This window comes from Oryx dammah, unplaced genomic scaffold, assembly GCF_014754425.2.
Source record: "Oryx dammah isolate SB20612 unplaced genomic scaffold, SCBI_Odam_1.1 HiC_scaffold_10, whole genome shotgun sequence".
In the NCBI taxonomy this organism is placed as follows: domain Eukaryota; kingdom Metazoa; phylum Chordata; class Mammalia; order Artiodactyla; family Bovidae; genus Oryx; species Oryx dammah.
This window is the reverse complement of record NW_024070194.1, coordinates 30,743,126-30,760,829: the sequence shown is the minus strand read 5'-3', so window position 1 is coordinate 30,760,829 and position 17,704 is coordinate 30,743,126. Positions and strand designations below refer to the sequence as shown.

At 43.9% G+C, this 17,704-nt stretch overlaps 1 protein-coding gene across 1 annotated transcript in view; it reads right to left on the bottom strand.

The window, feature by feature from the left end:
- TMC2 (transmembrane channel like 2) overlaps positions 1-17,704 on the bottom strand; it is a 107,993-nt gene that overhangs the window by 14,192 nt on the left and 76,097 nt on the right. The window contains exons 11-15 of the mRNA XM_040247310.1: positions 12,706-12,885; positions 10,852-11,001; positions 8,511-8,639; positions 6,931-6,998; positions 5,688-5,927 (exon numbers count right to left, since the gene is read on the bottom strand). Coding sequence (XP_040103244.1) covers positions 5,688-5,927; positions 6,931-6,998; positions 8,511-8,639; positions 10,852-11,001; positions 12,706-12,885 — 767 coding nt within the window. The remainder of the gene's footprint in view (positions 1-5,687; positions 5,928-6,930; positions 6,999-8,510; positions 8,640-10,851; positions 11,002-12,705; positions 12,886-17,704) is intronic.

Here is a 17,704-nt window from a genome sequence, read left to right as displayed (position 1 = left end):
ATATTCAGATCTTATGATCCTTTAGAAGTGCTAGCAAAAGGTTGTCCAGCTTCCCCCTTGACTTTCTCCTTAGAGCATGCTTTCCTGACAGAGAATCTGCTCTTAGTGTTTTCTGCAATCTGACTAGGCTGAGAATTTCTAAAATCATCAAGTCCTGGTTCCTTTTTGCTTATCAGTTCTTTCCTCAATTTATCTCTTTCTTACATTTTAGTATAAAACGGCAAGAAGTGACCAGGCTGCACCTTCAACACTGCTCAGAAATATCCTCATCTGTAATCTCCAAAATATACAAACAGCTTATAAACTCAACAGCAGAAAAACAAACCACTCAGTTGAAAAATGGACAGAAGATCTTAATAGACATTTCTCTAAAGAAGACATACAGATGACCAGTGGGCACATGAAAAGATGCTCACTATCCCTAATTATTAGAGAAATGCAAATAAAAATTACAGTAAGGGATTTCCTTGGTGGTTCAGTGGGTGAGAATCTACCTGTCAATACAGAGGACACAGGTTCAATCCCCGGTCCAGGAAGATTCCACTTGCCTGTGAGCAGCTAAGCCGATGCACCACAGCTTCTGAAGCTCGTGTCCCTGGAGCCTGTGCTCTACAACAAGAGAAGCCACCGCAGTGAGAAGCCTGAGCACTGCAACTAGAGAGCAGCTCCCACTCTCAGCAACTAGAGAAGCCTGCACACAGCAATGAAGACCCAGCACAAACAAAAATAAAACAAAAAATTAATTAATTAAAGGAAACAACAATGTGGTCCTACCTCACCCAGATCAGAATGGCCATCATGAAAAATTCTACACGTAAACACTGGAGAGGGTGTGGAGAGAAGGAAACTCTCCTGCACTGTTGGTGGGAATGTAAATTGGTGCAGCTACTGTGGAGAACATTATAGAGGTTCCTTAAAATAACTGAAAAATAGAACTACCATATAACCCAGCAATTCCACTCCTGGGCATATACCTGGACAAAACTGTAATTCAAAAAGATACCTGCAGCCCTATGTTCATAGCAGCACTATTCACAATAGCCAACACGTGGAAACAACCTAAGTATCCACTGACAGATAAACGGATACAGAAGATGTAGTACATACATAGAACGGAAAACCACTCAGCCATTAAAGAGAATGAAATAATGCCATGTGCAGCAACATGGACACCATTAGAGATTATCACATTAAGTGAAGTGAGTCAGAAAGAGAAATATTCTGTCATATCCTATCATATCCTTATATGTGGAATCTAAAATATAACAGAAATGGATTTATCCACAAATCAGAAACAGACTCACAGACAGAACAGAATTGCGGTTGACAAGGAGTGGGGATTGGGGGACGGATGGATTGGGAGTTTGCGGTTAGGAGATGCAAGCTATTACATTTAGAATGGATAAACAAGGTCCTGCTTATAGAACAGGAAGTTATATCCAATCTCCTGGGATAAACTATAATGGAAAAGAATATTAAAAAAAAGAATGTATGCATGTATATAACTACTTTGCTGTACAACAGAAATTGGCACAACATTGTAAATCAACTATACGTCAATTAAAAAACAAAGAGAAAAATAGTTTTTACTAAGATTGATCTTGAAAAACATCCTCAGCTAAACATTCAAGTTTGTCATTTACAAATTTATCTTTCCATGTAACGGAAGAACATAGTTTAGCTAAGCTTTCTGTCTATACAACAAAGATCCCCTTTCCTCTAGTTTCCAAAATCATGTTTCTCATTTACCAGTGATGAAGTAATTAAATTGTAGGAGCTAAAGAAGTGTATTCAGAGAAAATAAACTTAAAACTTCTAGATTTTCTACCAAGAGCAGCTGCTTGAGGAGTTGAAAACAATGTCCTATTCAGACGCAAGGCAAGTGATCTCAAGTGGTTTTCCTCAGCTTTTGATGAGTCAACAGATGTAACTGATACTGCTTGGTTATTTATTTGAGGAGTTAATGCCAAGTCTGAGGTGACTGGAGAATTAACTCCCATGAATATTCTGTGCAGGACATATATGGGTGAAAGTTTCTCAAAGAAATTGAAAACACTAATTTAGCATAACTGAATTGACTGGGATTCAGCACAACTGAAATAAAGGAGAATCTGCTATGATGTGCTACAACTGACAATGGTCACTATATACAGTGAAGAAGAAGGCACAACTGAGCAAATTAACATAGCTTGTGAAATTTTCAGTTTGTGCAGACTATGGTTATTCTTATTCATCGCTAAGTAATTTGCAGAAAACATTTGAATCTATCATGTACAACTGAATCAACAATGTCAATGGTAAACATTTTCTCTCATGACTTTTAATCATTTTAATATCTGTACATTTTTATCAGGAATAGGAACTGAATATCCTGACTTGTTGCACAGCAGTTCAGTGGCTTGGCAGTAATGAAGCTTGTGTCAGTTTTTTTCCCTATGGTGGTAGATGTGTTGCCATGTTACTAAAGTCGATCCAGGCAGCAAAGGCAGCAGTCTGGGCAGGACAACTGACTTTTTTTTTGGGGGGGGGCACATGGCCTGTGGGATCTTAGTTCCTCAACCAGGGATTGAATCCACACCCCTCCTGCAGTGGAAGTGCAGTCTTAACCACTGGACCACCAAGGAATCCCCTAATTTTTGATGATAGAGAATAGCAACTTTGACCTTCTATTGTGTGAAATATCACCTCCTTTCCCTCAGAAGAAGAATTCTCATTCATAGCCCTGTACTACAAAAAATTATACTCTATTATTATCATATTTTTAATTTTGTCAATAAAAACTTTGTGGACGTTTGTTCCTCTCCTGTTATATATAAGTACCTACATAATAGTCTTGATTTTTGCCTCTTGATCCTCAAAGCCTAAAATATGTACTTTCAGGCTCTAAAAGAAAAAGTTAGCTGATCCTTGGGATAGATAATGCTTACCACCTCATAGTATTGTTATAACTACCAGCTACCCCGGATTTGGGCAGTACTGAAACTAACAAACTTGTATATATGTCCTACAATGGATTAGCATACTTCTCCAAGTACTTAATAGATAATAGCCCACTAAATCCTTATAGCCACCCTATGAAGAAGGCACTACCATTATTTCCATTTCAGAGATGATGAATTTGCAGTGTAACTTGTTCAAGATGACCCAGCTGGCAAACAACAGACCAGGCTCTAGAGTCTATGCTCTGAATCATGGGGGTGGCAATTTTTCTCTGAAAAGATTTTAGACTTTGTGAACCAGGTGGTCTCTGTTGGAGCTATTTAAATTCTGCTGTTGTAATTAGAAAGCAGCCATAGATTATATGCAAGCAAATGCATGAGGCTGTGTCCCAATAAAACTTTATTTACAAAAACAAGGGGTGGTCTGAATTTGGTCCATGGCTGTAGTTTGCCAACCCTTACTTTTAACTTCATGCTATACAATGCTGTCCACCTCACTCATTTATATTGCCTGCCTGGATTTGGTCCAACCCCTAAATCCCTCCCTGGAAAAATGAATTTCTGCAAGGTGAAGGGGCTGGTTCAAGAATTGACCATAAACCAGGTGCTTTCTCCTAGATACTGGGTGTAAACCGGGGAGAAAGGAAGAAAAAAATCACACCTTCATGGAGCTTATGGTCTGGTGGGGGAGATGGGCAACAAATAAGATTAAAAAAGGAAAAAGAGTGGCATGCTAGATGTTGATGAAGAGATGTGATCATCAGAAGTAATGATAAGGTGTATGTGTGTGTGTGTGTGATTTTAGTTACTATCTCTAGGGAAGGCCTCACTGAAAATGAGCCCACTGAGTAAACCTCTGAAGCAAGTGGCTTCCCTTGTAGCTCAGCTGGTAAAGAATCCGCCTGCAATGCAGGAGACCCTGGTTTGATTTTTGGGTCGGGAAGATCCCCTGGAGAAGGGATAGGCTACCCACTCCAGTATTCTTGGGCTTCCCTTGTGGCTCAGCTGGTAAAGATCTGCCCACAATGTGGGAGACCTGGTTTCAATCCCTGGGTTGGGGAGATCCCCTGGAGAAAGGAAAGGCTATCCACTCCAGTATTCTGGCCTGGAGAATTCCATGGACTGCATAGTCCACGGGGTCACAAAGAGTCGGACAGGACCGAGACTTTCACTTTCACTGAAGCAAGTGAGAGAACAGCTGTGATGAATGTTCTAGATGTTGGTGGGTCTTGATCAGAAGAGGGATAGGAAGGAGGTGGCAGCCATATGCTCTCCTGGGCTCCATTTTTGGGTCCCTTCCTCTGCTATCTGGGGGTCGGCTGTCAAGGGCCTCAGGAAGCAGATGAAGCAAGAGTGGGGCAGGTGCTGAGGGCCAGACGTGGTGCGGGCCCACTCTCTGACCTCCTGCCTGGGACAGGTGGGCGGTCTGGGAAAAGGGGCACCAGTGTTCACTTCCAGAGCCCAGCCTTCCAGACCTTGCTCAGGAAGAAGCCAAGAGAGGCTTCTGCCACTTCTGCTGTGGTTGTCCCTCAGCCTGGCACGCAGGCCTCCTACGGCTCAGTTTGGTGCCCCAGTCTGGATTCAGCCCCCTTTCTTCTTCTGTCTGGACCCCTTTTCAGCCCCATCACACTCTGCCGTGAGCCCTCCTGCCAGGGACTCCTCAGAACTCCAGGCTCTCGCTGTGGGGCACAACCACAGGCTTTCTCAAGGTCAGTCCATTATAAACTAAGTTCCAGCTCAGCATTTCCCAAAGTGTGTGGACCAACGTTAGCAGGCAGGGCCAGGACTGGAGTGAAGTGGGTGAGGCCTTGGGGTGCACAGTTTAAGGAGGTACTGCCCTTGGGGTTGAACAAGTGCAGGCTGGGCACCTTACTTGCCTCACCCTCCTCCTGGCCCTGGATGGTGTTCTGTGAAGCAAGGGTCTGTGGTTAGCGGGGATAGAGGCACCAGCTTACACACCATATCTCCCTGCACGTTACTACAGAGCCTTAAATAAAGGAGTGTGCACTGTGTATATCTAAGTAAGCAGGTGGCCGATAAGAGGGGCAGCATCCCAAACTCTTGAACCACAGAGTCTTTTTTTACACAGGAAAGAAAGGGCTTTGTTTTCAGAGGGTGTTGCATTTGGAAGCAGAGCAGTGGATACACATTCCCTCTCCATCCACCTCTTTACATAATTATCTCTTTTAACAGTGTCTCTAAACCTAGTCTGGCCCATAGTGCTCTGTAGAGCAGGGGGACCCAGTCAAGAGTCTTGGCAGCTGCTTCACATTTGAGTGGCACTTGTAAACGGATGGTCATTTCATTTTCAGAATACTCCCTGTTAACTCATCCTAAGGCAATCCAGGGCAGTAGATTATCCATATGTTAAAAAGTTAGAACTGCACTTTCCAATATGAGTCGGAGAACTATAACCATACCATAACAAATATGGTAGCCGTTAGCCACTGCCGGTTATTTACATTAAAATTAATTAAAATGAAATAAAATTAGAACTTGAACTTCTTGGTCCTCATTTCGAGTGCTCCACAGCCTGATGTGGCTGGTGGCTACCACATTGGATAGCACAGACATAAAACATCTCCCTCCTGCAGAAAGCTCTGTTGACAGTGTTAATAACTTGCCCAAAGCTCCACTCCATGGCCTTTTGCAGGCTGATGTGATATCAGAACTGGAATTCTGGGCCTGAGACCTCTGAGCAGACTGCCCCAGGAAAGGAGCTGCTCCCCTCCAACTGAGACCGTGCACCTGAATGGCCCGCAGTCGAAGGAGGGCGGAAGGGACATGATGGTGTAGGCCACGGGCAGGAGGCTGAGGAAGAGCACCAGCAGCAGGAGGCCCATGTAGAAGTTGTTGGAACGGGAGGCCTTGAACACGCGTTCGTGGGGGACGTTGCTGCTCATCACCGCCCAGCACTGGAAGTACATGGAGGTCAGCAGGCGCAGCACATTAATGCCCACCAGTCCCGGGGCGTAGAAGGAACCCATCCTGCAAGGGCAGAGATGGCACACCTGGTTGACTAGACAGCAGGAGAGGCCAGGGAAAGATGGCAGAAGGAAATGGGGCCGATGGGCTAAGGGCAGGAGGCCTTGCTGCTTTTCCTGTAGGTCCCAAGGGAAGGGATCTCCCTCTTAACCAGGACCTTTATCACCAAGCCATAGCCATCCATTCCTCAGGACAGGGATGCTCCAAGCATTACTGGCTTGGGTTCTGGCCAGGATTTTACCACTGCCCCACCTCCAGCCATGAAGCAGATTACATGGCCTCTTGTTACTCTGTGGTCTCCATTAAACTGCACTGCTGCTCAGAAAAGTATCTGAAATCCCTAAATTAAAAGAATTGGATATTGGCTTGCAATGAGCCCTTGGAAGCCGTTGCCAAGTTCCCTGGTGGCTCAGAAGGTAAAGAAACTGCCTGCAATGCAGGAGACCCAGGTTCAATCCTTGGGTCAGGAAGATCCCCTGGAGAAGGAAATGGCAAACGACTCCAGTATTCTTGCCTGGAGAATCCCATGGACAGAGGAGTCTGGTGGGCTACAGTTCATGGGGTCACAGAGTCGGACATGACTCAGCAACTAACACACTTGAAAGCCTCTGGCTGAAGTCAGGCAGCTTCCTTAGTTCAGGTGTCTCCCTCTTTCCTGTCTTTCCTCCCCACTGCTTCCTCCTGCCTCCCTTTCTTTCTCTTCCTTCCTTCCCATCCTACTTTTTCCTTTTTTCTTTCTTGCTTCTCTCCTCTCTCTTTCCTCCCTCTTCCTTTTTTTCCTTCTCTCTCCTTCACTCTTCTCTCCCCTTGCTATGTACATGGTAGCAACAGAGTGGGCCAGACACCATCCTGGTTCAAATCTAGTCCTGCTCAAGTGAAGGAAAGGAGCTCAGAGAGGCCAGATGACTTGTCCAGGCTCTCTCCTGCTGACTAAGAGGCTAAGCCTGGGATTCCAGCTTTTTTACTTCCCAAATGAGGTGATGCTCAGAGGAGATGGATAACTCACCAGATCATTCCTTGGTTGAAGATCAAACCAAGCACATTTCCGCTAATATCAAACTCAGCATATGAGGGCTGGAGGGAAAGAGAGAAAGAGGAGAGAGAGAGAAAGTCTGTTAGGTGGTGTCAGCCAGATCCCACTACCAGCTAACTGACCAAGCCACTCCACCCCAAAGAGCCTGCTCTGGTGGCCAGAGAGGAACCTCCGATTCAGGTTCTATTTCTTTAACATGTTTTCAGCTTTTTAAAAAGAGTTTTTTTTCCCTTAAGATTTAGTTGTTATTTATTTATTTTTGACTGTGCTGGGTCTTCTTTGCTGCTCGCGGAGAGCTTGTTGCTGCTCTTCGGTTGTGGCAAGCAGGGCCTACTTTCTAGTTGCAGTGCGCGGGCTTCTCATTGCAGTGGTTTCTCTTGTTGCAGAGCACATGGCTTTGCAATGTGCCTGGGCTTTGGTAGTTGTGGCTCAAGGGCTCAGTAGAGCACAGGTTCAATACTTGTGGTTGAACCACTGGCTTAGTTGTCCCGTGGCATGTGGGATCTGCCCAGACTAGGGATTGAAACTGTGGTCCTGAACTGGCAGGCAGATTCCTTACCATTGACCCAACAGGGAAGCCACTAAAAAGAGTTTTAAATTTCTCAAACTTGAAGCATTCTTCAATATCTTCTTCAATTTAAAAAATGAGAATTTTTTTTTTGAAATTCCATGGCAGTCCAGGGATTAGGGCTCCACCCTTTACTGCTGGGGGTCCAGGTTCAATCCATGGTAAGAGAACTAAGATTCCACAAGCCACAAGGTGTAGTCAAATTTAAAAAAAAAAAATGAGAGAGAGAATTTTACCTTTTAGGGCCTGCAGGTTGACAGTGTGTTCTTGGGAGACTCCCTAAGAGAATGTTTTATTAATGCTTTAATCAGAAATGTATCTTGAAATTATAATCAAGTAATCTAAGGTGTAAATAAAATAAATAACAAAATGCAAATAATTAAACGAGGAGTCAAATGTAAAGAAAGCTTTAAAAGCAAACAAAATAGATCAATCACTCCTCCAATTCTCTTTTCTCCTTCTCATCTTCCTCTTGCAAAGGAGTGAGCTCAGACAGATTCATATTTTCAACCTGACTGTGATTTTCAGAGTTTTGGAGATTAGTCAACTGTTTGAAAGGACACAAAGTGTGTGAGCACTAGGGAGCTGCAGTGGGGAGCTGGGGTCTTTGTGAGGCCACCTTAAATCTGCTTCCTGATTTGCCTTCCAGATATGGAGATAAAAAGTGACAGGAATGAGAGAAGAGGAAAACAAAGTGAGGAGAGAGAAAAGGAAGGTCACATGAGTGTGGATTAAAGGAGGAAATATGCCAAATCCAAATACAGGAAGGTTAAATCTTGGGAATTTAAAATTTGAAAATATTTTTTAAAAACTTCTTTATCTATTGCATTTTGCAACTTGCCTAGAAAAAAATGAAATACTTTACTACTTCACAGAGTGGAGATTGACATTAAACATCTAAAGAAAATAATAGAATGCATCTAACTATATGAGAGAGGATGGTTGGAATGCCTTTCTGCAGAATGTTCAGGAAATGGTGACCTACAAATCCAGCCTCCAGGTCCCAGCACCAGCAGTAGTTCATGAACCGGACAAAACAAGCCCGCAGGAAGTCGCCCAGCAGGATGGTGATATACGTTACCAGCATGTCGGACACTGTCAGCCTCATGAATTCCTGCAAAAAGGAACAAAGCAAAAGGGGGTGGTCAGGGTTTGATCATGCCCACTTCTCCCAACTGACTGCAGCCATGCCATGCCCCCCATTCCATATTCTTTTTTGTGCCTCTCTGATTGATGGCAGCAGAATGGTGGTGCAGATAGGACTCCATGCTTTGCAAAATGCTTACTACAGGTTCCAGTTAAGTTAGTTACAAGTTACTAATTTATTGCTTTGAATAGTCTCTGAACATTTTGATGTTGACATTAACCTTGCAAGTTTATTGGGAAGCTTAGTGATTATGCATACAAATTTCCTGGCAATTGGCAACACCCAGTATTTGGCAGTTATCAGCACTATTGCACAAATGAAAGAGCTGAAGGCTTACTCCTTGCTTCTCCCACCTGCTCTGAAGTACCATCTGTACCAACTAAGACTGAATCTGACCAGTCTCCTTGGGGACAGCTGCTGACATTCTTCACCCCCTGCTGATTGAATTTTTTTTTTTTTTGGTATGTAGAGAATAACATAGGTTTTTTACAGAGGCACATGGAATAAGAGCTCAAAGCAAAGAAACAAAGTTTTCTCTGCTTTGCAGAGTACATATAATTTATTAATTTTTTAAAAAGTTGAAAAGATCTACCAGACATCATTAAAACCTTCAACACATCCAATAGACTTGGAGTTCCCAAGGGCATAGGGCCTGCATTATTCATTTTTGTATCTTCCAAGATGATTAATAAATGTTTGCTGGATGAACAGCTGATGAATTTTTATGGTTTTTCCTCAATCCTAAAGCTCTTAAGTAAAAGACAAACCAACTTGTATTTGGTCTCCACACCTGCGCAAGGTGATGCTCTGGGGCTTGGGGTGGAGATGAACATGGATAAGCAGGACATAACACTTCAAACCTATAATCACCAGCAAGCTCAGAAAGAAGCAAGGTTTAATCAGTCATGGGCATTCAGGGAGGAAGTCAAGAGAGATGCCCTCCAAGGATGTGAGGTAGGAAAAGAGAAATTCTACAGCAGAATATTCCAAAGAAATCATGTAGCTAATGAACTCTTCTGTCTTCCAAAGAGGGTGGGTTTTACTCATGTGAAGACTTTCTCTGTTACACAACTGTGATGGGTTTAGAAATGTGAGTTGCTCTTCACATTAAAAATGGAGAGGATTTAATGAGAATGGGGGAATCTGGACCAGAGGAGATGAGAAGTGGTGAGTCTTAGCACTTCATGAAGCAAATAGAGAGAAAATCCTCCAGGACCCTGTGGGAAACAGACTCTGCAGCAGGAAAATATCTGCTGGTGGACCTGCACGCAGTGTTTGTCAGGGTGTGTGATGTAATCCCCTCTTCCACTGGACTTCATTACCCTCAGTTAAAAACATTATTTTCTAATGCTCTGCTGCTGCTGCTAAGTCACTTCAGTTGTGCCGACTCTGTGCGACCCCATAGACGGCAGCCCACCAGGCTCCCCCATGCTGGGATTCTCCAGGCAAGCTCACTGGAGTGGGTTGCCATTTCCTTCTCCAATGCATGAAAATGAAAAGTGAAAGTGAAGTTGCTCAGTCGTGTCCAACTCTCAGCGACCCCATGGACTGCAGCCTACCAGGCTCTGCCATCCATGGGATTTTCCAGGCAAGAGTACTGGAGTGGGGTGCCATTGCCTTCTCCATCTAATGCTCTAGGGGAGTGGATTATTCAGCAGTGACAGGTGAATAGAAACCCCATGCAAAGAGATGCGGCTGAGGAGGAGACGGCAGCTGATCCCTATGTCACCCGTGAATACTTCAGATTTCCGCCTGCGAAAGCAAAGAACACTAGCCTTAGAAATCTGCACTGTGAAAGTACAAGGACAGTGTGAAAGTGGCTAAGCGGAAACGGTTGTTAATTTTTGACTTTCTAATGAAAACCTTTAATTCTGTTTACAGAAAAATGCACAGATGCATATACACACAAAATCCTGTGCCCAGTTTTTACGATTATGTATTTATGATTTCCAGGCTTTTAGTGAAATCTGCAGTAAAACTCTAAATAACTTCAAGTGGTATAGATTGGCAGATGGAGGACATAGAGAAATGTGTGGGACGCTGAAAAAAAGGGCAATGTGAAAGGGTGGAACTTTCCTAAGAAATGCTGGCTTGACATTTTAGAGACATGGAAACATCAAGAAAGGGATAACAGAGCTGAGAATAGGGACCACCTTTTCAGGAGAGCATAATTACTCACAATGCCCACAGCTGTCTCCCAGCAAGAACCCCGGGGCACATCTGCAGGGTGCAGGGTGGGCCGGGGGACACTCTCATTCCAACCTGAGGAGTTGTAGTAGTGAAACAGAGTCCAGTGAGTGATGTTCTTTATCGTCTCTTCATTAGAAAGCTAGAAGGGAAGATGGAGATGTAGGGTTGGAAAGAGCCAGGGAAGGTTCAACAGTTTCTACAGAAGGAACAATTTAAGCCAGCATATGCCACAACCCTACCATCTAGCCTCTGCCCTATCCCTTAACAGGGTCTCTCCAGAACTGCCCTCCCCAGCCTTTCAATCTATAGAGAAGGGGGAGGGTCAACTGGCTGAAGTTCCTGGGTTTTTTCCAGGAATTTTTCTTCTTTAAGTTATTACTCATCCATCCAAGTATTCATTCTTATTTTGAGATTAATTTATTCTGGGCATATAAGGCAAGGGAGACACAAGAGTGACGGAGGAGTGAACGGAGTTTAGCTCAGAAAATTGCCAGCCTAGTAAGTGAGACTGACACTTCCTCAGTCTAGTAGTAAGTGAGAGAGATGAACAGACACTTGCAGAACAGAGTGATAAAAGCTGTGGGAAATTTCCTCTGGGGACTGAGGAAATCCACTCCAGACCATGGGGCCCTTTCCTGGAGGTGGGGACATCTGAGCCAAACTGCAGAAGGGTAACTCAACTAGTCAAACATGGGGAGGAGAGTGGAGAGTGAGGCAAGAGAGGAGGAAATGTGAGCTCAGAAGGGTGAAGCAGTTTATTAGGGTAGAAGGGAAGTGAGAGATGCAGATGGAGGGCAGGCAAGGGCCAGATTCAGTCACTGCTATGCTTAGAATCTTCCAGCAGCTTCTTGTTGCTGCTGCTGCTGCTAAGTCGCTTCAGTTGTGTCCGACTCTGTGCGACCCCATAGACAGCAGCCCACTAGGCTCCTCTGTCTCTGGAATTCTCCAGGCAAGAATATTGGAGTGGGTTGCCATTTCCTTCTCCAATGCATGAAAGTGAAAAGCAAAAGTGAAGTCGCTCAGTCGTGCCCGACTCTTAGCGACCCCATGGACTGCAGCCCACCAGGCTCCTCCGTCCATGGGATTTTCCAGGCAAGAGTACTGGAGTGGGGTGCCATTGCCTTCTCCGAGCTTGTTGTTAATCTCAGGAAAATTTATGAGGAGGGAGCCATGGGAAGAAGGAGCATCACCATCTGACCCTTGCCCAGTTCCATCTTTCACTTCCTGCCCTTCATGCAATTGTTCAGCTAACTCACAGTTCTCTATTTGCATAAGCTCTTCCCTCTGATTTTTTTCCAGTGTCCGCTAAGATCCCTCATGGTGGGGTCTGTAGCCCCTCCTGTGCACTGTCCTGCTTCCCTGGGCTCACCCCCACTGAAGCACCTGGCCCAGAGTGCTGTGATGAATGAGTCTGTTTCCCCTGGAACAGCACTGTGTCTTGCTCTCTGCTGTACCCCCAGGGCCTGACTTGGTGGGTCTGCCATAACTGGTGAGCAGGGATGAAAGGGTAACTCAACCATCACTTTTCATTTCAATGGACACTTGTCAGCTAGTAAACATATGGCAGCTAAGAAACAGTACTGGAAAGGCTGCAGACAAAATATTAAGGTTATCAAATGACTGGGGGAGGATATGAAAAAAGATAGCCTAAGAAAAACACAGTAAAGAACTGAAGCAAAACGTTAACAGTTGGGTCATAAGAATCTGGTGACATTTTTTCCTCATTTTATTTTTCTGACCTTTCTAAAATTTACTTAATATAAATCATACACAAGGAAATTATTATATTTAAACAAGCAACATGGTGGACACTAGGAATTGGGAAGAAGTTTGTGGTCTCTACCTTCAGCTGGACGTCATCCATCAGGGCCAAGAGAAAGGTGTAGAGGTTTCCCAGGAAGAGTGCAAAGATGCGCCCCAGCTGCCACTTCAGTCCAATGCGTGGGTGGTAATTCTCCAGGGTGGCAATAGTTTCAAACAGAGGGGGACAGAACATCCCAAGCAGAGACATCACAATTTCTACCTGGGAAGTCAGGAGAGCTGGGCTAGTTTGTCATCAATGTCACTTGCTTGTCCACCGTCTCTGTACCCTCAGCGTCATGCATCTCCATCTCCCGGTTGCCTGCCCCCTCCTGTGCCTCTAGAAATGCCCCACCTGGGGTCTCCACAACGTGCTGTGTGACCCTGACATGGGAACCAATATGCTCTGGGACTGCTTGTCACAATGATTGTTACCAGTAGCATTGATAGAAATAGCAATCTTTGAGAAGGAAATGAATTAACACATGGGACAGTGCTTTGTGTTTGGTAAAAGTTGTGAATCATTAAGAGTCATCTCATCTCAGGAGAATGGAAGACCAGAAGCTTAAATCATGGGACAAAACCCACAGTAGAAGCATGTGGTGCAGGGTGTGACCTTTGGGGTCAGCTCTCTGGGTTTTAGCCCCTGCTCTATTGCTTGCTGGCTTTGTAATTTAGAGAAAGTTACATAATTTCTCTGAGCTTCTTGTTTCTTTGTGTGTAAAATGGTGATGGTGGACTTCGTTGTGAGAATCAGGGGATAAGCCATAAGCCAACAGTGCAGAACCTGGTAAGAACTAAATTTTGGCTTCAACTTTGGGAAAATCCTGACTCAAATAATGGAACTGCCAGCCACAGTAGAACATTCTCTCTGCCACTGAGTCTGCCCACCTAGTGGAGAGTATCCTGAACTGCTGATCAAAGTGCAGGTTGATCAGCTCTTCTGGCCTGTGGCTCACTACCCTCCACCCTCTCACACTGACCTTTGGGTTGGCTTCTCATGACCTTCCTTCCTCCAGCCCTGCTCACGCAGTTCTTCCCACCTAGAAAGCCGTCCTGGCACCACATCCAACACGGCCCTTCTCTAACGTTTGTCTGATGCTCAGCTTGATTTCTGCCTTTGCCATAAAATCCCCCAGTCTCTCTGGCTCACATGGGTTTTCCCACCTGTCACACATCTGAAATGTGACATGTCTTATTTTATCACATTCTTCCTGCCTATTGCTGGTTGTGCCAAAGTTTATTCTTGCCAAACCTGCTTCCTGAGGAGACTGGCAATTCCATTAAAGGCAGAATTCATCTTGAGCATCTTTTGTATTCCTCTCATAGCTTAGTGTTTTAGAAATTAAGTGTAAATATCATTTTTAAAAAACTCAAGCTATCACTGACTTTGAGCTATAGCTTTCATTCATTTGCATTCATTGAAATCACTGATACATTTATATTTAAGTCTGTTTGATTTTGTGCTTTATATTTGTCCTGCCAGTTCCACATTTCCTTTTTTATCCTTTCTTGCCTTATGATGGGAGGTAGATTCTTTCTTCTTTGGGTCAGTAATATTTTCTGGGCTTAGCAAGGTGGTTCTTCAGCTGGTCTCACCTGAGTTCATTCATGTATTAGTATCTATAGTCAGCTGATGGCTGATGTTTTCATTTATACATTTGGTAGTGGATCTGCTATCACCTAGGGTGATGAGAAAATTGGGCCATGTGTCTCTCATCATTTAGGAGGCCAGCCTGGCATCATCCACATGATGGATATTTCAGGTTCCCAGGAAAGCAAGTTCCAAAACACAAGCACTGTTCAAGTCTGCTTGCATCATGGTGATGGAAGCAAGGTCCAATGCTGTAAAGAGCAATATTGCATAGGAACATGGAATGTTAGGTCCATGAATCAAGGCAAATTGGGAGTGGTCAAACAGGAGATGGCAAGAGTGAACGTCGACATTTTAGGAATCAGTGAGCTAAAATGGACTGGATGGGTGAATTTAACTGAGATGACCCTTATATCTATGACTGTGGGGAAGAATCCCCTAGAAGAAATGGAGTAGCCATAATAGTCAACAAAAGAGTCCGAAATGCAGTACTTAGATGGAATCTAAAAAAACAAAAGAATGATCACTGTTCATTTCCAAGGCAAACCATTCAGTATCATGGTAATCCAAGTCTATGCCCTGACCATTAATGCTGAAGAAGCTGAAGTTGAATGGTTCTATGAAGACCTACAAGACCTTCTAGAACTAACACCCCCAAAAGATGTCCTTTTCATTATAGAGGACTGGAATACAAAAGTAGGAAGTCCAGAAACACCTGGAGTAACAGGCAAATTTGGTCTTGGAGTACAGAATAAAGCAGGGCAAAGAGTTTTGCCAAGAGAATGCACGGATCATAGCAAATACCTTCTTCCAACAACACAAGAGAAGACTCTATACATGGACATCACCAGATGGTCAACACTGAAACCAGACTGATTGTATTCTTTGCAGTCAAAGATGGAGACGCTCTATGCAGTCAGCAAAAAACAAGACCAGGAGCCGATTGTGGCTCAGATCATGAACTCTTTATTGCCAAATTCAGACTTAAATTGAAGACAGTAGGGAAAACCACTAGACCATTCAGGTATGACCCAAATCAAATCCCTTATGATTATACAGTGGAAGTGAGAAATAGATTTAAGGGACTAGATCTGATAGACAGAGTGCCTGATGAACTATGGATGGAGATTTGTGACATTGTACAGGAGACAGGATCAAGACCATCCCCGAGAAAAAAAATGCAAAAAAGCAAAATGGCTGTCTGAGGAGGCCTTACAAATAGCTGTGAAAAGAAGAGAAGCGAAAACCAAAGGAAAAAAGGAAAGATATACCCACCTGAATGTAGAGTTCCAAATAGCAAGCAGAGATAAGAAAGCCTTCCTCAGCGATCAATGCAGAGAAATAGAGGAAAACAATAGAATGGAAAAGATGAGAGATGTCTTCAGGAAGATTAGAGATACCAAGGGAATATTTCAGGCAAAGATGGGCTCAATAAAGGACAGAAATGGTATGGACATAACAGAAGCAGAAGATATTAAAAAGAGATGGCAAGAATACACAGAAGAACTGTACAAAAAAGATCTCATGACCCAGATAATCGTGATGGTGTGATCACTCACCTAGAGCCAGACATCTTGGAATGTGAAGTCTGTGGGCCTTAGGAAGCATCACTATGAACAAACCTAGTGGAGGTGATGGAATTCCAGTTGAGCTATTTCAAATCCTGAAAGATGCTGCTGTGAAAGTGCTGCTGCACTCAATATGCCAGCAAATGTGGAAAACTCAGCAGTGGCCACAGGACTGGAAAAGGTCAGTTTTCATTCCAATCCCAAAGAAAGGCAATGCCAAAGAATGTTCAAACTACCATACAATTGCATTCATCTCACATGCTTGTAAAGTAATGCTCAAAATTTTCCAGGCCAGGCTTCAACAATACTTGAACCGTGAACTTCCTGATGTTCAAGCTGGTTTTCGAAAAGGCAGAGGAACCAGAGATCAAATTGCCAACATCCGCTGGATCATGGAAAAAGCAAGAGAGTTCCAGAAAAACATCTATTTCTGCTTTATTGACTATGCCAAAGCCTTTGACTATGTGGATCACAAAAAACTGTGGAAAATTCTGAAAGAGATGGGAATACCAGATTACCTGACCCGCCTCTTGAGAAACCTGTATGCAGGTCAGGAAGCAACAGTTAGAACTGGACATGGAACAACAGACTGGTTCCAAATTGGGAAAGGAGTACGTCAAGGCTGTATATTGTCACCTTGTTTATTTAACTTCTATGCAGAGTACATCATGAGAAATGCTGGGCTGGAAGAAGCACAAGCTGGAATCAAGATTGCTGGGAGAAATATCAATAACCTCAGATATGCAAATGACACCACCCTTATGGCAGAAAGTAACAACTAAAGAGCCCCTTGATGAAAGTGAAAGAGGAGAGTGACAAAGTTGGCCTACAGCTCAACATTCAGATAACATTCAGCCCAAAAAAATGAAGTCTGACATGGCATCTGGTCCCATCAGTTCAGATCAGTTCAGTCGCTCAGTCATGTCCGACTCTTTGCGACCCCATGAATCGCAGCACGCCAGGCACCCTGTCCATCACCAACTCCCGGAGTTCACTCAGACTTGCGTCCATCAAGTCAGTGATGCCATCCAGCCATCTCATCCTCTGTCATCCCCTTCTCCTCCTGCCCCCAATCCCTCCCAGCATCAGGGTCTTTTCCAATGAGTCAACTCTTCACATGAGGTGGCCAAAGTACTGGACTTTCAGCTTTAGCATCATTCCTTCCAAGGAAATCCCAGGGTTGATCTCCTTCAGAATGGACTGGTTGGATCTCCTTGCAGTCCAAGGGACTCTCAAGAGTCTTCTCCAACACCACAGTTCAAAAGCATCAATCCTTCAGTGCTCAGCCTTCTTCACAGTCCAACTCTCACATCCATACATGACCACAGAAAAAACCATAGCCTTGACTAGACGGACCTTAGTCAGCAAAGTAATGTCTCTTGTCCTTGACGTCTCTGCTTTTGAATATGCTATCTAGGTTGGTCATAACTTTTCTTCCAAGGAGTAAGTGTCTTTTAATTTCGTGCCTGCAGTCACCATCTGCAGTGATTTTGAAGCCCCAAAAAATGAAGTCTGACACTGTTTCCACTGTTTCCTCATCTATTTCCCATGAAGTGATGGGAGCAGATGTCATGATCTTCGTTTTCTGAATGTTGAGCTTTAAGCAACTTTTTCACTCTCCACTTTCATTTTCATCAAGAGGCTTTTTAGTTCCTCTTCACTTTCTGCCATAAGGGTTGTGTCATCTGCATATCTGAAGTTATTGATATTTCTCCCAGCAATCTTGATTCCAGCTTGTGTTTCTTCCAGTGCAGCGTTTCTCATGATGTACTCTGCATAGAAGTTAAATAAGCAGGGTGACAATATACAGCCTTGACATACTCCTTTTCCTATTTGGAACCAGTCTGTTGTTCCATGTCCAGTTCTAACTGTTGCTTCCT